The sequence below is a fragment of the Capricornis sumatraensis genome, chromosome 1 (assembly GCF_032405125.1).
Source record: "Capricornis sumatraensis isolate serow.1 chromosome 1, serow.2, whole genome shotgun sequence".
In the NCBI taxonomy this organism is placed as follows: domain Eukaryota; kingdom Metazoa; phylum Chordata; class Mammalia; order Artiodactyla; family Bovidae; genus Capricornis; species Capricornis sumatraensis.
Window position 1 is genome coordinate 248331179 of NC_091069.1, and position 24255 is coordinate 248355433.

The 24255-nt window shown below is 49.6% G+C and overlaps 1 protein-coding gene across 1 annotated transcript in view; it reads left to right on the forward strand.

The window, feature by feature from the left end:
- The window catches only part of UMODL1 (uromodulin like 1), an 82331-nt gene extending 59971 nt beyond the window's left edge, over window positions 1-22360 (forward strand). The window contains exons 17-22 of the mRNA XM_068969419.1: window positions 1462-1781; window positions 13233-13378; window positions 13867-14103; window positions 14703-14862; window positions 17021-17105; window positions 22179-22360. Coding sequence (XP_068825520.1) covers window positions 1462-1781; window positions 13233-13378; window positions 13867-14103; window positions 14703-14862; window positions 17021-17105; window positions 22179-22360 — 1130 coding nt within the window. The remainder of the gene's footprint in view (window positions 1-1461; window positions 1782-13232; window positions 13379-13866; window positions 14104-14702; window positions 14863-17020; window positions 17106-22178) is intronic.
- Window positions 22361-24255: the final 1895 nt, after the last annotated feature.

The window sequence follows — 24255 nt, forward strand, 5'->3', positions numbered from 1 at the left end:
AAAGAGCTGTCTTAGCACCCGTCTTAAAGGATGGCTTAGTTGTCTGGGAGAAGGCAATGGCACCCCACTCCAGTACTCTTGCCTGGAAAATCCCATGGACAGAGGAGCCTGGTAGGCTGCAGTCCATGGGGTCGCTAAGAGTCGGACACCACTGAGCGACTTCACTTTCACTTTTCACTTTCATGCATTGGAGAAGGAAATGGCAACCCACTCCAGTGTTCTTGCCTGGAGAATCCCAGGGACGGGGGAGCCTGGTGGGCTGCTGTCTATGGGGTTGCCCAGAGTCGGACATGACTGAAGCGACTTAGCAGCAGTAGCAGCAGTCGTCATCTGGTAGAGAGGGCTGCTGCGGGGCGGGGTGTGGTGGTGGGTGCAGCAGTGAGAACAGAGCTGTTGAGGGTGGGCAGGGTCCAGGCACATCACCTGGGCTGGCTGCAGCTGGTGCCTGCAGGAGGTGGGTGGGAGAGCCGGAGCAGGCTGCTCAGCGAGGCCAGATGCAGCCAGCTGAGAAGGCTGTGAGCACTGGGAACAGGGATTTGGACTGCCGCCTGGGGCTGGGCAGCTGGTGAGCGCCTTGAGATGGGATGGCGAGGGTTGAGGGGCAGGTGGTGGAGCTGGGCTGTGGCAGAGGCCCCGGGAGGGCTGAGCGTGTCCTGGGTCTGCCCTCAGAGGATGGGGGATGTTCTTACAGAGCCTCGTGCTCTCCCAGAGGTTGAAACTGAGCGTGCTTCGAGGGGAGCGGGAAGCTGAGCAGGAGTGAAGAATCTGAGGATCCAGAGTAAACTTCATTAACCCGTTTTACTTACTTATTTACTTTATTTTTGGCTGCACTGGGTCTTTGGTGCTGCGTGTGGGTTTCTATGGTTACAGCGAGCAGGGGCTACTCTCTAGTTGAGGCACAAGGTCTTAGTTGCTCTGTGGCATGCGGGATCTTCCCTGCACCAGGGATCAAACCTGTGTCCCCTGCATTGGCAGACAGATTCTTAACCACTGGACCACCATAAAAGTCTTCCATAACCCATTTTACAGAGAAGACTCAGGGTCCCCGGGGGTGATGGCTGGTCCCAAGTCCATGGGCTCATCACACGCCCAACATCAGCCTGGGTGGGCAGAGGGCCCTACAGTTCCCCGGCCAAGGCGGCAAAAGTGAGCCAGGGCATGCCCAGCTGCGTGGGCTGGTGGGAACATGCAACACGTGTGTGTGTGCAGCCGTGCTGGCATGTGTAGCCTCATCATGCATGGCTGCAGGCTGTGAGTGCTTCCCATCTGCTGTCCACCTTCTGCCCACAGCCTCCCGCCCTGTGCCACCCCGGCTGGCCAGGCTCCCGTGGCTGACCCTAAACACAGACCCACTCTATGCTTCTGTCCACCCTCCCACCCTGTGCCACCCGCTGGCCAGGCTCCCATGGCTGACGCTAAACACAAACCCACTCTATGCTTCTGTCTCCTCCTGTCTTACAGGTGACTCTCCTGGCAACACAACCCAGGCCCCTGACCCAGAACAGCCCCCAACCCCAACGGGAGCTGAAGCTGCCTCTGTGCAAGGTGCCCGCCCTGCCGCCCAGGGCCTCTCCCCACGGCTGAACCTGACTGGGGCGGTCAGGGTGCTCTGTGAGATCGAGAAGGTGGCTATTGTCATCCAGAGGCGCTTTCTGCAGCAGGAGGGCATCCCCGAGTCCTCGCTCTACCTGGGGCAGCCGTCCTGCAACATCAGCGACCGAAACAGTACACACGTGACCCTGGCAGCCGCGTGGAGCGAGTGCGGGACCGCCCTGCAGAGTGTGAGGCTGGGGAGAAGGCTCCGGGCATCTGATCTCGGGGTGGGGAGGGTCAGCGTCTGGCCTGGGGGACTGGGAAGACGCTGCATTCTGGAGTCTCTGACTCTGAGTGCAGAACAGAGCCAGGGGTTAGAACAGGGTGGAGTTCTCATCGGGCAACAGGTGTGAAGTCAGTGTTTATAAAATCCTCCCAGTGATTTGGATGCACGGGCCAGAAGGATAGGTAGTGAAGGAGAAGAAGGGGCAGGAAAGCCGGGAGCCTGCGTGTACATGTATGTTCATGTGTGTTTGTGTATGAGGAGGTGTCTTTGTGCACGTGTGTTTGTGTATGAGAACGTGTCCATGTGCACATGTGTCAGCGGTTGTGTGTGAAGTGGTAGGAAAGCCAGGAGCCTGCATGTGCATGTTATGTTCACGTGTGCATGAGTATGAGGAGGTGTCTGTGTGCACGTTTGTGTATGAGAATGTATCCGTGTGCATGTGTGTCAGCGGTTGTGTGTGAAGTGGTAGGAAAGCCGGGAGCCTGCGTGTGCATGTGTGTTCACGTGTGCATGAGTATGAGGAGGTGTCTGTGTGCACATGTGTTTGTGTATGAGAACCTGTCTGTGTGCACGTGTGTTTGCGTATGAGAATGTATCCGTGTGCATGTGTGTCAGCGGTTGTGTGTGAAGTGGCAGGAAAGCTGGGAGCCTGCGTGTGCATGTGTGTTTGTGTATGACAGTGTGTCAGTGTTCATGTGTGTTGGGGGGGATGTTTGTGAAGAATGTATGAATAATTGTGTGTGTGCGTGCATTGGTGGGGGTTACCTGGCTGGAGGGGCATCCAAAATCATATTTGAGGGTCTTTCCTCTGCGGTGCAGTGTGGGGAGTGGGCTTGTCCTGGCCAGAAGGCATTTACATCTCACGTGCAGAGAGGGGCTCTTGGCCTCCCCCCACCACCGACTGCTGGGGTGACTCTGGGCCAGGCTCCCAGGCCCCCCTCCGCATCTCTGGTTTGCAGCATCCTCATATGGCGGACTGACGGCTCCAGGTCCTGAGTCTCTGAAGGCTGTCTCTAAGCCACGGTTACACTCCTGCTTACCCCCATCCCCGCTCCCCACATTTGGCCCCTGAGCACAAGGGCTCTGCTTTCAGGGCCACACCAGGCAGTAGCAACGCATTCTGTGGGTTCAGCCAGCGCCGGGACTTGGGGAGAAGAAGCAGCCCCGAGCAGGTTGTCCTTGGAGAAACGTTTGGTCCTGGCATGGAATGGGGGCCATCACCCAGTAAAGCTGGGTGGGGCCAGCCCAGCACTCAGCCCAGCACCTGGCTCGTGCCCCAGGGTGGGGAGAGGCCTCTGCAGGGAGCCTGTGCAAGGAGGCTGAAATGGTCCCAAGGGATGTATGGAGGGGACCATGCCTGTGGCCGAGGACGAGTGCTGGTGGCCGATGAGGGAGGCCAGGAATTTACATGATAGAGGGTATCTAAGTGGCTCTGGCCAGTGGGAAAGGCTGGGCTCTGGGCGGGAGCGCTGCACCAAGGGGAAGGGTCCCCTTTTGGAGGTAGGCTGGGGAGGGTCTCACAGGGGGTCGGCCATGGCCCTGGGGGAGGGTAGTCCTTATCAGGGAAACTGCTGGATTAACTGCGCTGCTGGGTGGGGAGGGCCCTGAGGGTCTTTGGCTTCATTTCCTAGAACAGGGGTAGGGAGTGTGCTGGGACCTGCTGGCTGGGTATTTAGCTCCCTCATCAGCGCCAGGCTGGGTATTATTAGAAAGAAAGAAAGTGAAGTCGTTCAGTCATTTCTGACTCTTTGCGACCCCATGGACTGTAGCCTACCAGGCTCCTCTGTCATGGAATTTTCCAGGCAAGAGTACTAGAGTGGGTTGCCATTTCCTTCTCCAGGGGATCTTTCTGACCCAGGGATCGAACCCAGGTCTCCTGCATTGCAGACGCTTTACCCTCTGATCCACTAGGGAAGCCCCTGGGTATTATTAGCCATGTGTAATCAATGGAACCTGGAAGCTCACCAAGGTCTAAGGGGTAGGGCAAGGTCGAGGTTGCCTGGCCTCCGAGGACCCTGTAGCCTCTGTGACTCTGCCGCTCCAAGGGTCTCAGTGGCACAGGGTGGGACCCTCAGAGGCTCTGGCTGGAGCCCTGGGTGAGCTCCCTTGTGGGGAGGGGGAGCCTGGGCACAGGCTGGCCTGAGCTTGCTGATGACCCCAAGTCTAGGGTACAGGGAGGTGGCATCTCGGGCTGAAAGGGTCAGAATCAGTGTTGTGCTAAGCAGGAGGCCCGGACATGACCCAGGGCCTGAGTAGGATGGGCTGGGGAAGGGGAGGTTGGAGACGTGGTGCAAACACAGCTCAGAGTGCCAGCCCACCTCGATGCCAGACCCTGTGCCAAGGGCGGGCCAGGCAGCTGGAGGTCAGCGGGGACCTGTGGGCCTGGCTGCCTTGGGGGGTCTCAGACCTACAGACAGGGACCCTGGGTTGAAGGACCAGTTAGGATGCTTCTGGTGACCACAGCCTTCCTCAGCTCCCCTCCGACTCTCTAACCAGTACAACCAGAAAACAACCAGGGTTCCGGTTCTCTTTCTTAAAGATCCCTAAGACTCTCACATGCAGGTGGGTGCACAGAGAGGGGAGGCGAAGCTGCTGCCGCGGTTCTCGGGGCCGCTTTGGTGCGGGGCTTGTAGAACCAGGGAAAGATACGAGAAATAAGATGCTCCTGCCTGTGGTGCTCAGGCAGGAGGAGCCCTGGGCTGCCCTGCGGGGGAGTCGTCGCCGCCCACACGACTGGAGGCCAGACAGGGGGCCCAGAGACAAGGAGAAGGCTGCACTTGTCAGCTCTCCTGCTTGCTTGTTTTTCTGAGCTGGACAAACACCTGGTTGAGCAATTAAATTCAGTAAGACTCGGAGCGCATTCAGAACAAAAGGAAATTCATGTCTTATGAGTCATATCCAAGCCCTGGAAGCCACAGGAGCTCTTAAGTGTTCTGAAATTTGTCAAAAACTAAGATTCTCCCCAAGGCTTCCTTATACAAATACAGCAGAGTATATGCTGTTAGTAGGTCCTGTCTCCTTTTATTTTTGGTAAAATTTTATTGACTTCCTAGTTTTTAACAAAAGTGAAATTTAGGGTCTCACTTCTGAGTTTGATTCACTCTATACAGATGATTTAGATCTGGCTAGGAAGAGATAGGGCTTCCCTGGTGTCTCAAGCGGCTTCTCAAAAGAGCCGCTTGCCAATGCAGGAGACGGAACACGTGGATTTGATCCCTGGGTCGGGAAGATCCTCTGGAGGAGTAAATGGCAACCCACTCCAGTGTTCTTGCCTGGAAAATCCCCCGGACAGAGGAGACTGGTAGGCTACAGTCCATGGTGACTCAAAGAGTCAGACACGACTGAGTGACCGAGCACAGCATAGCACTGGAAGAGACAGAAATGAGCCCACACTCCAAAGATTTCCTGGAGTACAGAATCATCTTCATAATTTGTGTAAAATTCGTATGACGATGGAAGGAGACTGCCCAGGTTTTCTGAGGCAGTTTTCAAAGTGAGTCAAGGTGCATGACGTCCATCGCTGGGAGGGCACGTGTTCCAGATCCGTTGTCTTTAATAAAGCCCATCCAAGATGTGACTTCATGGCTTTGTAAAACCAGATGTGCTCCATGAGATTCTGTTAATGAACTGAAAAAACACGGAGCTTATAAACATCATGCAGATCATTCAGAAACATGGAAAGATGAACATGTGTGCGTGCTTCATAGATCAGCTGTGTCTGACTCTTTGTGACCCTATGGGCTGTAGCCCTCCAGTCTCCTCTGTCCATGGAATTGGCCAGGCTAGAATACTGGAGTGGGTTGCCATTGCCTTTTCCAGGGGATCTTCCTGACCCAGGGATTGAACCCACATCTACTGTGTCTCCTGCATTGGCAGGAGGATTCTTTACCACAGCTCCACTTGGGAAGCCTGGAGATATGAACACAAGCACTTTATTTTAAAAAGCAATCATAGGAGATAGGTGTAAATTCAAAGATGTTTAAATGTTTTCATTTTGAATCGTTTACTTAAGAACCTGTGTGACTTTGTTCCTAGACGCTAATGCATCTGGAGTCTCTACCAAGGAAAATGAACCCTAAAAATTATGATGACTTTCACTCTAATTTCAGTGTTTGTATAATAACCTAGAGAGATCAATACTATCCAAGAGTATTGGTTCTCTTTGGAGAACCACTCTTTGGAGAGCCATTCTTTGTTCTCTGTATCTATAACTATTTCTATTTTGTTACATTTGTTCATTTGTTTTGTATTTTAGATTCCACATACAAGGGATAACATACAGTATTTGCCTTTTTCTGTCTGACTTAAATCCTTTAGCATGATACCCTCTAGGTCCATGCATGTTGTTGCAAATGGCGAAATTCCATTCTTTTTTTTTATGGCTCAGAAGTATTCCATTATGTATGTTGTTCAGTCGTCCTGTCACGACTGACTCTTTGCGATCCCTGTCCCTCTGCCTTCCTGTCCCTCACCATCTCCCAGAGTTTGCCCAAGTTCATGTCCATTGCATCAGTGATGCCATCCAACCATCTCATCCTCTGATGCCCTCTTCTCCTCCTGCCCTCAGTCTTTCCCAGCATCAGGGACTTTTCCAATTAGTTGGTTGTTCGAATCAGGTGATCAAAATACTGGAGGTTCAGCTTCAGCATCAGTCTTTCTAACGAGTTTGGAGGATTGATTTCCTTTAAGGTTGACTGGTTGGATCTCTTGCTGTCCAGGGGACTCATAGAAGTATTTTCCAGCCCCACAGTTCGAAGGCATCAATTTATTGGCACTCTGCCTTCTTTACAGTCTAACTCTCACAATACGTGACCACTGGGGAGACTATATCCTTGACCATATGGACCTTTGTCGGCAGAATAATGACTCTGCTTTTCAACACATTATCTGGGTTTGTCATAGCTTTCCTGCTAGGAAGCAATCATCTTCTGATTTCATGGCTGCAGTCACCATCTGCAGTGATTTTAGAGCCCAAGAAGAGGAAATCTGTCAGTGCTTCCACCTTTTCCCCTTCTATTTGCCATGAAGTGATGGGGCTGGATGCCATGATCTTAGTTTTTTTTTTTTTTTTTTAATATTTAGTTTTAGGCCAGCTTTTTCACTCTCCTCCTTCACTTTCATCAAGAGGTTCTTTAGTTCCTCTTTGCTTTCTGCCACTGAAGTGGTATCATCTGCATATCGGAGGTTGTTGATGTTTCTCCTGCCTATCTTGATTCCAGCTTATAACTCATCCAGCCCAGCGTTTCTCATGATGTGCTCAGCATATAGATTAAATAAACAGGGTGACAACAGAGAGCACTGTGGTACTCCTTTCTCAATCCTGAACCAGTCAGTTGTTCCATACAAGGCTCTAACTGTTGCTTTTTGACCCATATACAGGTTTATCAGAAGACAGCTAAGATGATATGGTATTTCCATCTCTTTAAGAGCTTTCCACAGTTTGTTATGATCCACAAAGTCAAAGGCTTTAGTGTAGTTGATGAAACAGAGGTAGGTGTTTTTCTGGAATTCCCTTGCTTTCTCTATGATCCAGCGAAAGTTGGCAATTCAATCTCTGGTTCCTCTGCCTTTTTTAAAACTCATTTGTACACCTTGAAGTACTTCCCTGGTAGCTCAGATGGTAAAGCGTCTGCCTACAAAGCAGGAGACCTGGGTTCAATCCCTGAGTTGGGAAGATCCCCTGCAGAAGGAAATGGCAACCCACTTCAGTATTCTTGCCTGGAGAATTCCATGGACCGAGGAGCCTGGTAGGCTACAGTCCATGGGATCACAAAGAGTCGGACACGACTGAGTGACTTCACTCACTCACTCAAAGTACTTGATTCGCATAATGCTGAAGACTAGCATGCAAGTTCTTAGGCACAACCTTATTAGCATGGGAGATGAATGCAATTGTCTAATGCTCAGCGCATTCTTTAGCACTGCCCATCTTGGGAATTGGGCTGAGGGTTGACCTTTTCCAGTCCTGTGGCCACTACTACAACTGGGTCTTTCAGATTTGCTGACTTATTGAGTGTAACATTTTGATAGCATCATCTTTTAGGGTTATTCAGGTCCTGTGCCCATTTTTAAATTGGGTTTGTTTTTTTGATGTTGAGTTGTGTGAGTTCTTTTTATGTCTTAGATATTAACCCTTTATCAGATATGTGGTGGGTTAGTTGCTAAGTTTTGTCTGAATCTTGCAATCCCACGGACTGCACCCCACCAGATTCCTCTGTCCATGGGATTTTCCAGGCAAGAATACTGGAATGGGTTGCCATTTCCTTCTCCAGGGGATCTTCCTGACCCAGGATTTGAACCTGGGTCTCCTGCATTACGGGTGGATTCTTTGCCAACTGAGCCACCATGTGTCCTTTGCAAATATCTTCTCCCATTCAGTAGGTTGCCTGGTTTTGTTGATACTTTCGTTCTTATGTAAGTTTTTAGTTTACATAGTCCCATTTGTTTATTGTTGCTTTTGTTTCCGTTTCCTGAGAAGACATATCAAAAAATACTAATAAGACTGATTTCAAAGAGCATATTGCCTATGTTTTCTTCCACACGTTTTATGGTTTCAGATTTAACATTTAACTCTGTATCCATTTTGAACTTTTTTTTTTTTGCATGGCATGAGAGTAAACCAGTTTGATTCTCTGGCATGTAGCTGTCTAGTTTTCCCAAAACCATTTTTTGGAAAGGTTGACTTATCCTCATCGTATATTCTCATAGATCAATTTCCCAAGTAAGTGTAGGTTAACTCCTAGGCTCTCTACTCTGTTCCATAGATCTACGTGTCAGTGTAGGTGCCAATACCATGCTATTTTAATTACTGTAGCTTTGTAGTAGAGTCTAAAGTCAGGAAGTATGATACTTCCAGTTTTTTTTTTTTTTCTTCTTTCTAAGAATTGTTTTGGTTGCTTGGGGTCTTTATGTTTCCACACAAATTTTAGATTTTTTTGTTCTAGATCTGTGAAAGATGCCATTGGTTATGCCTTGAGTCTGTAGATTGCCCTGGTAGAAAGGTCATGTTAGCAATATTAATTCTTCCAGTCCACGCCCACAGCGTATCTGTCCATCTGTCTCTGTTGGCTCCAGTTGCTTTCATCAGTGTCTTACAGTTTTCTGAGTACAAGTCGTTTACCTCCTTATTTAAATTTATTCCTAGGTTTTTAATTTTATTTTTTGATGTAATTGTAAATGAGATTGTTTTCTCTTTCTGATAGCTTATTAGTTAGTTTGATAGCTCCTGTTAGTGTACAGAAATGAAGCAGATTTCTATATACTAATTATGTTTCTGCAACTTTACTGATTTCATTGATGAGGTTTTTTTTGGTGATGTCTTTAGGATTTGGGGGCTTCCCTGAAAGCTCAGTTGGTAAAGAATCCATCTGCAATGCAGGAAATGCTGGTTCAATTCCTGGATTGGGAAGATCTCCTGGAGAAGGGCTATTCTACCCACTCCAGTATTCTTGAACTTCCTTTGTGGCTCAGCTGGTAAAGAATCCACTTGCAATGTGGGAGACCTGGGTTTGATCCCTGGGTTGGGAAGATCCCCTGGAGAAGGGAAAGGCTACCCACTCCAGTATTCTGGCCTGGAGAATTCCCATGGACTGCATAGTCCACGGGGTCACAAAGAGTCAGGCATGAGTGACTTTCACTTTAGGATTTTCTATGTATAGCATCATGTCATCTGCAAAGAGTGACAGTTTTACTTCTTTCTTTCTAATTTGGATTCCTTCTATTTTTTCCTTGTCTAATTGCTGTGACTAGGACTTCAATACTCTGTTGAATAAAAGTGGTGACAGTGAGCATTCTTGTTTTGCTGCTGATCTTAGAGGAAGTGCTTTCAGCTTTCAGTGTGATGTTAAAGAGCTGAAGACTCTTTGATACGAACAACTTTGCCAGTTTGTCCAGGTCTGTTTAATATGCACACAAGTAAAACATACTCATTATATAATTTATTATAAAACAGCAAGTAAGGAGTAGATGCAGTAGCTGTAGAAGAAAAGATAATTCAAAATGTCATTCTGTTCAGGAACTTTCTGATCATCAGAGAGCAGACAATTCCCTTCCTACTCCTCTAAGCTTTGTCCTGTGCCGGGGTCCAGCCCCGGTGGATCCAGGGTGATTCGAAGGTGGGGACGGAGTCGGCATCTTTGGAAAAATACATATTTAACCACAGATATAGAGAGATTAGAAATGGATAGTGTAGTAGGAAGATTAGTGGAGAAAAAGAGGCTGAATAACTTGGATTACGTAGAATAGCATCCATGCTCCAGGTGGGAATTCAGCCAGAAAAACGGGAGCAAGAAAGAAGCGACATGGGGGAATCAGTCTTTCTGGAAACTGATCCGATTTCTTTATTTTTGGGTTTGCTTATATACCTTTTGTTACACATAGGGATGAATACAGAGTCACACGGGGGTCAGCAGTCCTGACCTTTATCAAAATCAGGTGCTTCACATAAATGTATAAAAAAAGGTCTTAGGGATATTACATTATCTTCTGGCCATGAGTGAGACCTGCTGACATTTTATGATCCTTTCTTTCTGATAACCAAAAAACTTATTTCTTCCAAGGGTGTTTCTTCTTAAACCAGGCACCACCCTCCAAATAAAGTTGCATTCCTATAGGGTGAGGGTGTAGTGAGTTACAATCAAGAAAGGAATTTATTTAACCCACAGTTAACATGATTAGTCTTAAAGGTTAATACTTATTTCTCCTATATGCTTAAAGGTTAATACTTAATTCTTCCTATATGTTAGTTATATTCATTATAAGGGTAGGGAACATGGAGATTTAGCAGCAAACATCAGCCCAACAAATGAAAATCCTTTCACCAATGCTCCCTTTAAGATCTATTTAGTCTTAAGATATGATAAAGTTACATTTTTACATAGCAAGGACACAGTGATTTATAACAAAGTACAGTGATCTATTACAAAAGAGAAAATCCATTAACTCAAAAAGTCTAGTATTGCTAACATCAAAAACTATTATATTTCCTTTTCTATATTCCAAATACATTGATTTATATATTCCCAGGTGCCTAAGGATATGGAGGCCTGGCAGCAATCATTGACTCAAGAAGAAAAAGCCCTATGCTAATTAAGACTCTCAAAATACTCCAAAACTCTCTGTGCTGTTTATGGTTAAGAGGTAGTAAACAATCATGTGCATAGTGGCAGGAATATGGATAATCCTGTCACACAGGCTAGTCTGTCAGCAGAGAGGTTTGACCTGAAATATCCTTGTCCCACCCAGAGCAGGGAATTAGGAGCAATTATTGACACAACAAATGAAAAACCCTTCACCAATATAATTCCTAACCAACCCACTGTACTAATAATTTCTAACTCCCCAAAAGAATTTGCCTTTAGTAAGTCTAAAACATCTCGTGCCTCTCAGATTGGGAGGCTGTAAACAATCACATGTGGCCGGACGAACCTATACAGGCGGGCTAGATAACCTTCAGAGTCCGTAAGCTGAAACACTCTTGTCACGCCCAGGAATTTTTATTGCCTTGGAGCTGCGCGTTTACTCCTTCTCCGAGAAAAACGGTTATGGGGGAGAGCCCCCCGTAAAGTCAGAGGTGTAGGTGAGCATAAAACAGACTCTGGTTTGGGGGTTAGATGGTCGGGAACAGGGGGTTTCCTGAGGCTTGATCACGCCTTTGCGTATGCCAAGCCTCGTTCCTCATGACCTTTGCCATGGACGGAGTTCCTCACGCTGGCTCCCAGCAGTCCTGCAGATGAAGTTTTGTTTTCAGACCCACTCAAGTCAAGGCTTAATTGTCCATTGGGTTTCTCGTCAGTTAGAGGCACAGGTCACATTAGTATTGGTAATCTCAGGATCTCTATTTTCAGCAGATACTCTACTGGCAGCCTTATCAGGATAGGCCATTTGTCATATGGCTCATACTCTGCTTGGCTCTATCGTCCTTCAAGCCGTCCAATAACATTTACTTTACTCGGCTGTGTATTTCCACCGACTCTAATTCCAGCTTCTTCATTGGCCTAATTTTCAGCCACGCCTCTTGTTTCCTCTTCACACAAAATGCCCCTTGTCTAGTTCTAAACTGTTAAGGTTGGTGACTTTAACAGAAGCAGAACAAGGCCCACTGCTGGCCGTGAGGCACAGTAAGCATTACAAGCACAGGTCACCCAGGCTGTTCTTGGTTGGTCCTGGGCTCTGTCCTTCTGGTGATACTTTTGAAGGTGTCAATAAGGGGTATTGATCTTGGGGAAGCCACTACCGTGACAATCAAACTCCAAGCCACTAGCAAGAAAAGCAACTCAAACAGATAATTACAACTTCAGGTATTTTGTCAAACAAAAGACTTTGGCTTCAGTATAACGATGGCAGGACTTCCCTGGTGGCTCAGATGGTAAAGTGTCTGTCTACAATGCAGGAGACCCGGGTTCGAGCCCTGGGTTGGGAAGATCTCCTGGAGAAGGAAATGGTAATCCACTCCAGTACTATTGCCTGGAAAATCTCATGGACAGAGGAGCCTGGTAGGCTACAGTCTACGGGGTCGCAAAGAGTCGGACACGGCTGAGTGACTTCACTTTTCATAACGATGGCAATTTTCACAGAAATTCTTAATCTCCTCCTGCAATGCTCTCTCCACTGAATCAAATGATGAAGCTGCCCATCTCAAGGTTTTCATTTCTGCTTTTGATTCTGGAGAAATTTCAGAACTCTCTTTGATGTTGCCAAGCCCATCTCCTTGTATTAGTTGGTACACAACTGTCTGAAAACCTCTTTTTTTCTCTGCTAAACCTCTTTTTTTTCTGCTAAACATTCACATTCTGAGCAGCCAGTCCTTAATGCCAGCTGACCTTGGGGTCATTTCCCTAGCATGAAACCGATTTGCTCTGCACTTCTGTTTATGGGCTTAACCTCGTTAATACTAACAGGCATCACAAGGTTCCCTGGGGACTCGTGTCCTCAGGCGTAAACTGCGCTATCACCTCACATCCCCCAGTCTTCTTCCAGACCACATTCATTTTCGTTAGGTTGCCCTCTGGATCTTTGGTTCTGTGCAAAATTCTCTGCAAAAGTACAATGCAGTTTTCTGAGTCGCGGACTTTAACCGATTTATTTTAACTCGATTTCTTCGGTGAGCGCTCTGCACTCTCGTGTTCAGAAATGCCCTTGAGGATTATTTGGGCAGGAGCCTGATCTGTTGTTTGGGGTATCTGATCTAGTTTGTCTCTGGCTCTCTTTTAATGCAGAAAGGGAGCACAGGAAATAGGCTAAATCAGGTGTCCCAATGTTATCTTTTGCAGTTTATACTGGGGAAAAGTTGTCAGCGTTTTCACACTTGGAGGCGATAAACTTTAAACAGCCCCTGCACCCAGAGCCGTGATCGGCAGCCACGGTGGGGGCTGACCGGGACCCGGGAGCTCACTCACTTCCCGTTTGTTCTCAGAACATGACCACTACGGTGGTGAGGACCACGCTGAGGAACGACATGTCCCCAGAGGGCATCATCCACCACATGAAGATTGAGAGCCCCATCCACTGTGCCTTCCAGAATGACCTCCTGACCTCATCCGGCTACACGTCCGAGTGGGGGTGAGTGCAGAGGTCTCTCCCCTATTCCCCGGGGCTCATACTCCTCCCAGTGCCTTCACCTGGGGGCTTCTTTAGGGTTTCAGTCACTTGAAGACCCTTCTGAAAGACTGAACATACAAGTGGATACTGGCCAGGAACTGATTAACTGCCAGTTTCCCTAGACTTGTCCCCTTTTCCAGTTTGAACCAACCAGAGACAGTCAGGTCTGCTCCCCTAGCCAGTCACATAGGATGCCATCAGGGCACACCTGAGCTCCCCTGTCCCCTGTGAAACTCACCCCTCCTCTGCCTGCCTTCAGGTCTCCACCAAGCTCTAGTGACCAGGGCTGCTCCCAGCTCCAGCCAGCTTAGGGAAAAAAATAGCCTTTCTCTGCTTGTTCTCACTGGATGGCCTTCTTTTATTTCCACCCTTCTTTGGAGTTGCATTTTGGGGAGGAATGGGAACAAGTGGGTCAAAGAAGCAACCGCTGCAAACACTGTGTCTTGCAGGGTTTACACCATCATTGAGGACCTCCACGGCGCTGGAAGTTTCGTCACTGAAATGCAGTTATTTATTGGAGACTCTCCGATTCCTCAAAATTACAGCGTGTCTGCCAGCGATGATGTCAAGATCGAAGTAGGGCTCTATAAACAGAAAAGCAACCTGAAGGTGGTCCTGACCGAATGCTGGGCCACGCCATCCAGCAATGCCAGGGACCCGATCATGTTTGGTTTCATTAACAATAGGTGAGGGCTCAGGGGCCACTGGGCACCTGCCCCTTGCTGTGTAGCCTGATTTTGCTGTTGTTGCTCAGCCATGTCTGACTCTTTGCAACCCCATGAACTGCAGCACACCAGGGTCCTCTGTCCTTCACTGTCTTCTGGAGTTTGGTCAAACTCATGTCCACTGAGTCAGTGATGCCATCCAACCATCTCATCCTCTGTTGTCCCCTTCTCCTCCTGCCCTCAATCTTTCCTATCATCAAAGTCTTTTCCACTGAGTCCACTCTTCACATCAGGTGGCCAAAGTATTGCAACCTCAGCTTCAGCATCAGTCCTTCCAATGAATATTCAGGGTTGGTTTTCTTTAGGGTTGACTGGTTTGATCTCCTTGCAGTCAAAAGGACTTCCCAGAGAATTCCCAGATACACGTGGACGCAGAGCTGGGTGTAGGCAGTGCCCTCAGGATACCTTCCTGTTGGGAACTGGAGACCTGGCCATCCTTGCCTACTTGGAGGCTTGCGGGCATGCTCCAGCTGCACTCAGGTGCGATGCAAGGAAACTCGTCCGGCAACAAGGACAGGAGGGCCAGTGCAGAACTAATGAGTCACCTTCTCTCTTCCCAGCTGCCCCATCCCCAACACACACACGAACGTGATCGAGAACGGCAGTTCCAACAAGGCCCGGTTTAAGCTGAGAATCTTTTCCTTCATCAACAACTCCATAGTCTATTTGCACTGCAAACTCCGCATCTGCATGGAATCCCCCGGAGCCACATGCAAGATAGTAGGTGTTCTGCTCTTCTAAACCTCTGGACTCACGCTCAGCATATGAGGAGGGAGGCTCCAGGATCAGAAGCCCGGGGTTTGGGCAGCTCTGGGAACCGACTTCATGGAGAGGGTTCTGGGCCCCACAGAACTGGCTTTTAAAAGGCATGAAATGAGGTCTTGATGGTGGACAGCCTTGGATGGAAGACCGATGTCACTGGGTGGTTCACTGGAGCCCCTCCTGGGGCCATACGCTTCCACTGGCCGTCACATCAGACCTTCCTTCTCATAGTGCGGTAGTGCCTCTCTTCAAGGTGATCGAACACATATTTAGGTGTAAAAATGTTTTAATTTGGAATTCTTGTTAGCAAGTCGACGGAACGCTGTTGAATCCTAGCCATTACCCTGTTTAATCTTTTTTCTTCTTTCCCGTTCAGCATTTATGCTGGGATTATGAATAACTTTACATTCTCATTTCCTCAGACCTTTGAAACTGAGATGTGCTTTGTGTTCCCGGGTTGGAGAGTTATTCTTTGTCTACAGATGAGTAGGTGCAGTGACTGTCACATGTCGCCTGTGGCGAAGGATAGCGTTGAGGGCTCTGCTGGTCTCTGGGTCAGCCACTACCTGTTTCTCTTTCCTCTGGGGTCACGCTTGTTCCTATGCTCTTCATGGAAGTTGGGTGGTCTCCAGGGTGATCGGCGGCAGGGCATCGTCTGAATGCACAGGAGAAGCCCAGCGACTCCTGGTTTTGTTGTTACTTTTTCTCAAACAGAAGATCTTCTGGGACAACAGGAGGAGAGGACACAGTGCTTGCCTGTGGAGGGGCCCTGACCCTTATTATGTATTTATTTGGCTGCACTGGGTCTTAATTGTGGCACACGGCATCTTTAGCTGTGGCATGTGAACTCTTAGTTGGGGCATGTGGGATCTAGTTTCCTGACCAGGGATCAAACCCGGGCACCCTGCATTGGGAGCATGGAATGGTCTTAGTCACTGGCCCGCCAGGGAGGTTCCAGCACTAAGGATGTTAAGGGCCATGACAGCCTGGGTAAAGAGCTGCCAGTTCTCAAATTCTGTATAACATGGGCTGCTCATATTTCTTTCCAACTTCCTTTGGGACAGGTGTTGTATTATCTTCCCAGGGCTGCTGTAGCAAAGTGTGTGCGTGCATACGAGCGTGTGAAATTGCTTCAGTTGTGTCCAACTCTTTGTGACTGTATGGACTCTAGCCTGCTAGGCTCCTCTGTCCATGGGATTTCCCAGGCAAGAATACTGGAGTGGGTTGCCATACCCTCCTCCAGGGGAATCCTCCCAACCCAGGGATCGAATCCATATCTTTTGCATCTCTTGCATTGGCAGAAGGGTTCTTTACCATTAACACCACCTGGGAAGCCTTGCTGTAACAAAGTACCATAGGCTTAAATAGCAGAAATCTCTCCTTGCACAGCTCTGGAAGCTGGAAGCCCAAGATCGAGGTGTCGGCCAGGTTATTCCTCCTGAGGCTGTGGGGAGACTCTGTTGAGGTCTGGCTCTCTGCCTGGTTGGTGCCACCTTCTGCCTATGTCTTCACACATCTTCCCTCTGTGCATGCCTGTGTCCGTGTGCAAATGCCCCCTGTTTTCAAGGACACAATCACACTGGGTTGGGGTCCACCCTAACGGCCTCATCTTACCTGGGTCCTCTGCAAAGACTTTGCTTCCACCTAGGGTCACATCCACAGGTACTGGGGTTAGGACTGTAACATCTTTGGGGGCTGAGCACAGTGCACTCCGTCACAGGGGTATAGCAAGTAGATTCTATGTCTCTGAAACTTTTTGTAAGGCAAAGGCATTAAGAGGAGCAGGTGTCTGCAGCAGGCTGTGAAGAACACAAAGGCGACTCTGAGATGAGGCCAGAGCTAGTAACTGGAGACAGCTCAGGGGGCTACATCTCACTTCCTCCAAACTGCCTGCTGCCTAGTCCTTCCTTCATCCTGCTGGGCATGCAGCCTGGCATAGTCCAGGTGATCTGGCCTCCTCAACATCCTTCCCCCCTCATTGAACTCATCCATTGTGACTTGATGTTTCTAGCAGGAAAGAGCATGTTTGAATCAGTGTACCATCCATGAGAGTGGGTACCTTTCTCATAACCATTGTTCGACTAATGTGAACACTTCTTTCCTATGCAAACAACAGAACTGTGATGACTTTCGGTCACTGAGAAGCAGCGAGGCATCCGTGATGCACCAGATGTCCTGGGGACCCCTGATTCGGTCTGAAGGTGAGCAGTTGACTCGGGCTAGACAACTAAACCTGGGTATGGATTCAGAAACTGCTAGCTGTCCCCAAATATCTGCTCTTCCTTCCTTCAATGGTAATAGAACCCTCAGTTTTTAGGGGACAGGTGGCTGCCAGGAAAAACTATAGTTCCCAGCCAACCTCGCAGCAAGAGTGGCTGCATGAGTGAACTCGGTTAATAAGATGCAAAGTGAAGTGAAGTGAAGTCGCTCAGTTGTGTCTGACTCTTTGCGATCCCATGGACTGTAGCCTACCAGGCTCCTCTGTCCATGGAATTCTCCAGGTAAGAATACTGGAGTGGGCTGCCATTTTTTTCTCCAGGGGATCTTCCCGACCCAGGAATCAAACCCAGGTCTCCTGCATTGCAGGCAGATGCTTTACCGTCTGAGCTACTAGGGAAGCCCCAGTAAGATGCAAAAGGGAGTGTCAAATGCCCTCGTTATAAACACCTGGTATGCACCCTGCTGCCTGAAATACAGGGGAGGTGGCTGCAGCCAGCCACCACCTGGGGTCATGAGGACCATCCAGACAGGAGCTGGAAGGAACTGGTGCCCCAGGACATCCTGGAGCAAAGCTGTGGGGCCAGGCTTGAGCTCTGACCTCCCATTTTTATGCCAGAAAGAAAGAAACTTCCATTTTCTTTGTACCGCTATTTTGGGGTTTTCTCTTTCTTTCAGCTAAACCTAATCCTAGTTGATTTTCTCTTTTTATTCTGTTTCTTCCTAATCTGGATGGCCTTCTTTGTCTCTCTATTTTCTTGTTCAAGAACTTCTGGGTTCTGGAGGCAGGGTGTGAACCAGGACAGGAGTCCTGACCAGAGCTTGGGAGGGAAGGCTTTTGGCCAATGATATTCAGCTGCTGGTTCTCATCCAGAACATTTCAGAGATTTAAAAGATCACAGGTCCCCAGCCAAGCCCCAGGCCTGTCCCCTCAGGGTCTCCCAAGCTGGACTCCAGGCCCTGGCGTTTGCATTGGTCCTTGGGCGATCACTGGCCTGGGTCCTGGGACAATGCTTTCCCTGCCCTCTTCATTGTCTTAAATTGCCGAGAGCTGGTTGATCTGGGGCTCTAATATGAAAGAGAACATATATGTGAATTACATTCACTAAGAACCATAAACTGAGTGGTTAAAATAACAGAAAATACTCTTGAAATCTGGAGACACAAATCCAAGATCACATAATGGGTGGGGCTGGCTCCTTCCAAAGTCTCTGAGGGCCTCCGTTCCAGGCCTGGCTCCCAGCCTCTGCAGGTCCTGCTGGATGACCTGGCTGTGGCTGCCTCCCTCCAGCCTCTGCCTCTGGCATCATGTGGCTTCTCCTGAGCACCTCTGTCTTCTTAAGGGGACACTGGTCATTGAATTAGGGGCCTCTCCCACTTCAGTATAACTTCTTAATTAATGACATCTGCAAGGACCATATTTCTGAATAAGGTCGCATTCTGAGGCACTGGGGGGTTCAAACCCAACACATATTTTTTGGAGGATTGTGCTTCAACATGTAACACTGTTTGCTGGCCTTTTAAAGGAAGAATCCACCCAGGCAATCCCTGAATCTGTGCTGCCAACAGATCACCTATCAGCATCATACTTTTTGCACTTAATTTGTGGAAATCATCCATCGCCATTTGCTTTTCCAGAGAACATAATTTCTCAGTCACTACAGCTTTGTGTGTGTGTGTGTGTAAGAAGAAGCTGAGAAAGTTTGAGGTTAATGTCCTATAGGCTCCTGAAATGAACCAGTGGGAACGGTCTGGAACAATTGTGGAGGAGGCTCAGAAGTGAGAAGTCTGGGGGTCCCCGGATGGTGGCTGAGCTCAGCCTCTGGAAGGGGCCTGGGCTCTAGGTTCCCAGCTCCTGGGTTCTTGCGCACCTCCATCACTACCCCTCACTGAGACTGTCCCCATCACAGGGGCAGTGACAGGTCAGTGTCTTTGCAGAAGGAATGGTCATGTACATCACAGCATGATGTCACCACCGCCCTGTGCATGGGTGCTCACACTTCTGGGGGAAGACCCATGTCTTCTAAGTGTCTCATCCATCAGGGCTGACCTGTGGATGTTATGTTTAAGGAGACATTCCCACTGATGGTGCGGGTCACGTTGCAGCACAGGCTCCCTCTCTATTTGTAAGCATCTCTCCTGAACCAGGAACCATTCCTGGACCCTGATAACCAGGGGACAGTGCTGGCCTGTGGACTCCACTCAGAGCAGCTCTGAGTCTGTGGCTGGTTAAGAGCACTTGACTGTAGGGAATAGAAACCCAGCTGGAGAGGCAGCAACCAAGCAGGTTCCCTTGTCTCTGGAGCTGGCAGTCTGGGGCTGCAGCTAGACTCCGTGGGGCCAACCATGGGGGGGGAACTTCTGCTTTTCTGCTGTAGGATCCTCAAGGGAGACAGTCCCCCCTTATGGTCACAAGTTGGCCCCTGATGTGAGATACAGGAGGAGGGGGGAGTCTCCATGGTACCATCCACTGGAGGCTGGATTTCAGAGCCAGCTGTGAATGAGTTGTTAGGAAGGTGGTGACCCAGAGTCCTGGGGCCTCAGGTTCCTTAGAAGGTTGCAGGTGCTCCAGCAATCATTCCCAGTATCCTCATCCCAGTGTGGCCCTCCTTCTGGAGGATGGGGTTGTCCGGTTTCCAGCTGACCCATCATACAGGCTGTCTGAAGGGAGCCTTTTCTAAGCCATAGGTGACCACTTTGCTGCACATGCCTGAGCTGTAACTGGGGGGCCCAGAGCAGCAGGCACTTCAGGCCACAGCCCCAGAAATGGGAAACGGGGTCTCAAGTGTCGCTTGTTCCCCAGGAAGGCTTTCATACCCAGACCTTTCTGATAAGCTCCTGTGATAAGATTGAGATAAAATTCACCTAATATAAAGTTAACTTTTAAAATAAACTATTGGGTAGAATTTAGCACATTCACAGTGTGGTACGACCATTACCTTTCTCTAGTTCCAAAACATATTCATCCCCCAAAGCAGTTCCAAGCCCACAGAGAGTGAACCTCAGCCCCACCCCCACCCCTGAAACCATGAGGTCGGCTTTCTGACTCCAGTTTCCCTAAAAACAGGATCACATGACTACCTGTGGTCTTCAGCAACCGTGCCTGTCACTCAGCGGAGTGGATGTTTTCAAGACTCCTCTGGGTCCCATGTAATGTGTGGCAGAACCTCCTCCCTTTCATGGCTGAACGCCATTCCTCTGGGTGATGGCCACATTTGTTTGTTCATTCAGAGCCTTTGATGGATTCGGGTCTGTTTCCCCTTTCCGCTGCTGTGAACCTGCATATATGAGTATTTGCATCCCTGTTTTCAGCAGTTTGGGGTCCAGACTCCATGTGCTTTCTTGCCCCTGAGTCTGGGGAAGGCCAGCTCCCTGGTGCTGAGTTGCATGTGGGTACAGGCAACGTGTCCCTGTGCCGAGTCCATTGAGCTCTCTGCCCCCACCTGCACTGCCAGTGGCTCCCACGTGGCCTCCTCTTCTTGGCCAGTGACCATCCAGAGGATGAGCAGCAGGAGCTGTCCCCTCTGCTGTGCTCTCCTGGGCTTGAGGCACCTGGCACACTGAGCAGCTGCCGTGGGAGAGCCTGCTCCATCATGGGCTCTGACCTGAATCCTCTCTCTAGGGGCGATGCTGGGGCCCAGCCAGGACCTGGCCCCGCTGCTGTGGGTGGACCTCCCACCCGCACCGTCTCACCCCTGTAGGTGTTACCCAGTCAGGGCTCGCTCCATTCGCTGCATGATAGGCCAATAAATCTGAGAGACAAGGGGTTAAGAGAAGCAACTTTATTCAGGCAGCCCACTGACCAAGAAGATGGCAGGCTTGTTTCTCAAAATAACCATCTTGTTGGGGTCTGGGTGCCAGGTTCCTTTATAGAGTCAGAAAGAAAGAAGCGAGGAGGAACTAAAGGCAAAAGGCAGAACAGAGAGGGAGAGGCACTGGGGAAGTAAAGCGAAAGGGTCTGCGGTCTTGCCAAACATCTCCACGGGAATGGCCAACCTGTGGAGGGGTATGCTAATCACTTCTGCTCACAGGTGCGTCCGTTCAGTCGCTCAGTTGTGTCCTACTCTTTGTTAGCATGCCAGGCTTCCCTGTCCATTACCAACTCCTGGAGGTTGCTCAAACTCAAGTCCATCGAGTCAGTGATACATTCCAACCATCTCATCCTCTGTCGTCCCCTTCTTCTCTTGACTTCAATCTTTCCCAGCATCAGGGTCTTTTCCAGTGAGTCAGTTCTTCAGATCAGGTGGCTAAAGCATTGGAGCTTCAGCGTCAACATCAGTCCTTCCAATGAATATTCAGAACTGATTTCCTTTAGGATTGACTGGTTTGATCTCCTTGCAGTCCAAGGGACTCTCAAGAGTCTTCTCCAACACCACAGTTCAAAAGCATCAATTCTTCGGCGCTCAGCTTTCTTCACAGTCCAACTCTCACATCCATACACAACTACTGGAAACACCATAGCCTTGACTAGACGGACCTTTGTGGGCAAAGCAATGCCTCTGCTTTTTAATACACTGTTTAGGTTTGTCATAGCTTTTCTTCCAAGGAGCAAGCGTCTTTTAATTTCATGGCTGCAGTCACCATCTGCAGTGAGCCAGCCCCCCCACCAAAATAAAGTCTCACTGTTTCCATTGATTCCCCATCTATTTGCTATGACGTGATGGGGCCAGATGCCATGATCTTCATTTTCTGAATGTCGAGTTGTAAGCCAGCTTTTTCACTCTCCTCTTTCACTTTTATAGAGAGGCTCTTTGTTCTTCCTCACTTTCTGCCACAAAGGTGGTGTCATCTGCGTATCTGAGGTTATTGATATTTCGCCTGGCAATCCTGACTCCAGCTTGTGCTTCATCCAGCCTGGCATTTCACATGGTGTACTCTGTATGTGGGTAGGGTCCGATTATCTGTGAGCTGAGCAAAGGCACTCTAGCTGACAGACATGCAGAGGGACAGAGTCCTCTGAGGCTGACCATTGTGTATGATTGTAATAACAGTCAAAAGCAATGTTAAAGAAACAGTTCCAACATGGAGTCAAAACTGGCTTCTTTTGTGCAACACAGGGTCACTTCTGGCGGCAGGGCCGGGCCTGGGAGCCGGCTACCTGGTCCTCATCGTGGGGGCCGCCTGTGCCTTGGTGGCCGGGGCCGCTGCCCTCCTTGTCCGGCACTACCAGAGAATGACTGGAAAATACGACTTCAAAGCCCGGTCCGACAACTTCAGCTACCAGGTGTTCCACGAGTAAGGAGCCTGGCTGCCCTGCAGGTGGGTGCCAAGTGAGACCCTCTGACGTGCGAGTCCTGCCTTCACCACTGATGGCGACCACACAGCATATCCGGGGGTTTTGGCTGTGGGTAGATTTGTGGGTGTTGGTGTCTCATGCCTGCAATACTGTGTGATTTTTTTTAATAGAAATATATATTTGGCCTTCATCCACTGTTCCTGGTACACGTGTGTGTTCTCGGTCGCTAAGTCATATCTGACTCTTTTGTGACCCCATGGACTGTAGCCCCCCAGGCTCTTGCCTGGGATTCTCCAGGCAAGAATACTGGAGTGGGTTGCCATGCCCTCCTCCAGGGGATCTTCCCGACCCAGGGACAAACCCACGTCCCTTATATCTTCTGTGTTGGCAAGCAGGTTGTTTACCACCAGTGCTACCTGGGAAGCTCAACCTCAGCTCAACTTTCCTCTAACATTAAAGACAACAGCTGCCTTGGCCGGGTACCTTCTCGTCCGGTTTGGGACCCATGAGGTGTGGTCATGCAGACCCTTCCACTTACTGACCCTGCTCCATACTGTCCTCGTTGGGGGTACTGCGGGGGCTAGCCCACATCCCCTTCTTCCGTCCTCATGCTTAGCCTGTCATTCTCTCGAGATAACAGACCTTCAGCACAATTCAGTTCTACAGTGTGGTAGACCCGGGATTCATTCTTTAAATGAAGACAGTGGGCTCAGAGAGCTCAGGTCAATCACCCGGGTCGGTCACACAGCAGAGCCTGGGTTACTTCTCCATGAGGCAGCATCTCCTTCTGGTTGACTTCGTTGTGACCAGAGAAATTGTCCCCTGCTCCAGGAGCTGGTCCTGGAGACACTGGGAACGTGACGTCCTCGCCTGATCCCACCTGGTCTCAGCCCCCACCAACCTGAGAGCCCTTGTTACTCTCAGGTTGTTACTCTCAGCCCTTGTTACTCTCAGGACTGGGCCCAGGCCCATCACCACCCCGCACAGAATCACAAGGAAATTTCAGTTTCTTAGTTCAGATATAAAATAAGAATGACAACAAGGAGGCCAGTATTTGTCCTGGGGGATTTCCAAAGAAATCTGGTGAGTTGACCAGGGAGGCTGGCCCCTCCTCAGAATTAAAACACGGAGGGAAAATTGGCCCCTGGTCTTTTCTTAAGCTCCTGGGACTCCTGTCTTCCAAAGTATATAAGGAAGAAACTTATAACTAGTTCTCAAGTTCTTGCAAAAATCTGCTCTTTGGAAAACATCAAACAAACATCCCCGAGGTTGACACTTGGCACAGCCCCATTGGGCGATGAGTGCTGTGTCCGGGTGGGTGGCCCACAAATTGTGCAAAGGCACAGAGTCCCCAGGGCGTGGCCGTCTGGCTCAGGTGTGTGCACCCGTCACACCTGCTTGCCTACCAGAGGGAGTGGGCCTCACCCGAGACCATGTTCCCATACCTCCTGGGAGTCTCTGCCCTTTTACTGGGCCCAGCCTGGCCCTATTCAGCAAGCACAGATGTCGTGTCCTCAGGATTGGCAGAAACTCTCCCCTCCTCACCCTCCCGGGGTTTCCAGCATAAACCTTGCCTTTCCTGGCACAGACTGACCCAGATGAACTTCCCGACACAGGTAGCTGTGATCAAGTTCCGGTCTGCACGCGAGCCTTGATGGGAGCCTGTTTTGTCCTACATCCAGGCTTCGATGAGCCCCAGAGATGGAGAACACACAGACTCTGCCTGCCCCCAGGAGGCCCGTCCTCCATGTGGGTCCCAGACAAGCAGCAGCGCCAGGAGGGTGAGAGGAGCTGGTGGAGAAGCATGCAGGAACCCGGACGCCAGGAGCCCCAGACACAGGGATTTTCAAAGCAAGCTCCAACACAGCTCTGCCATCACCCAGTCACCGCCACCACCC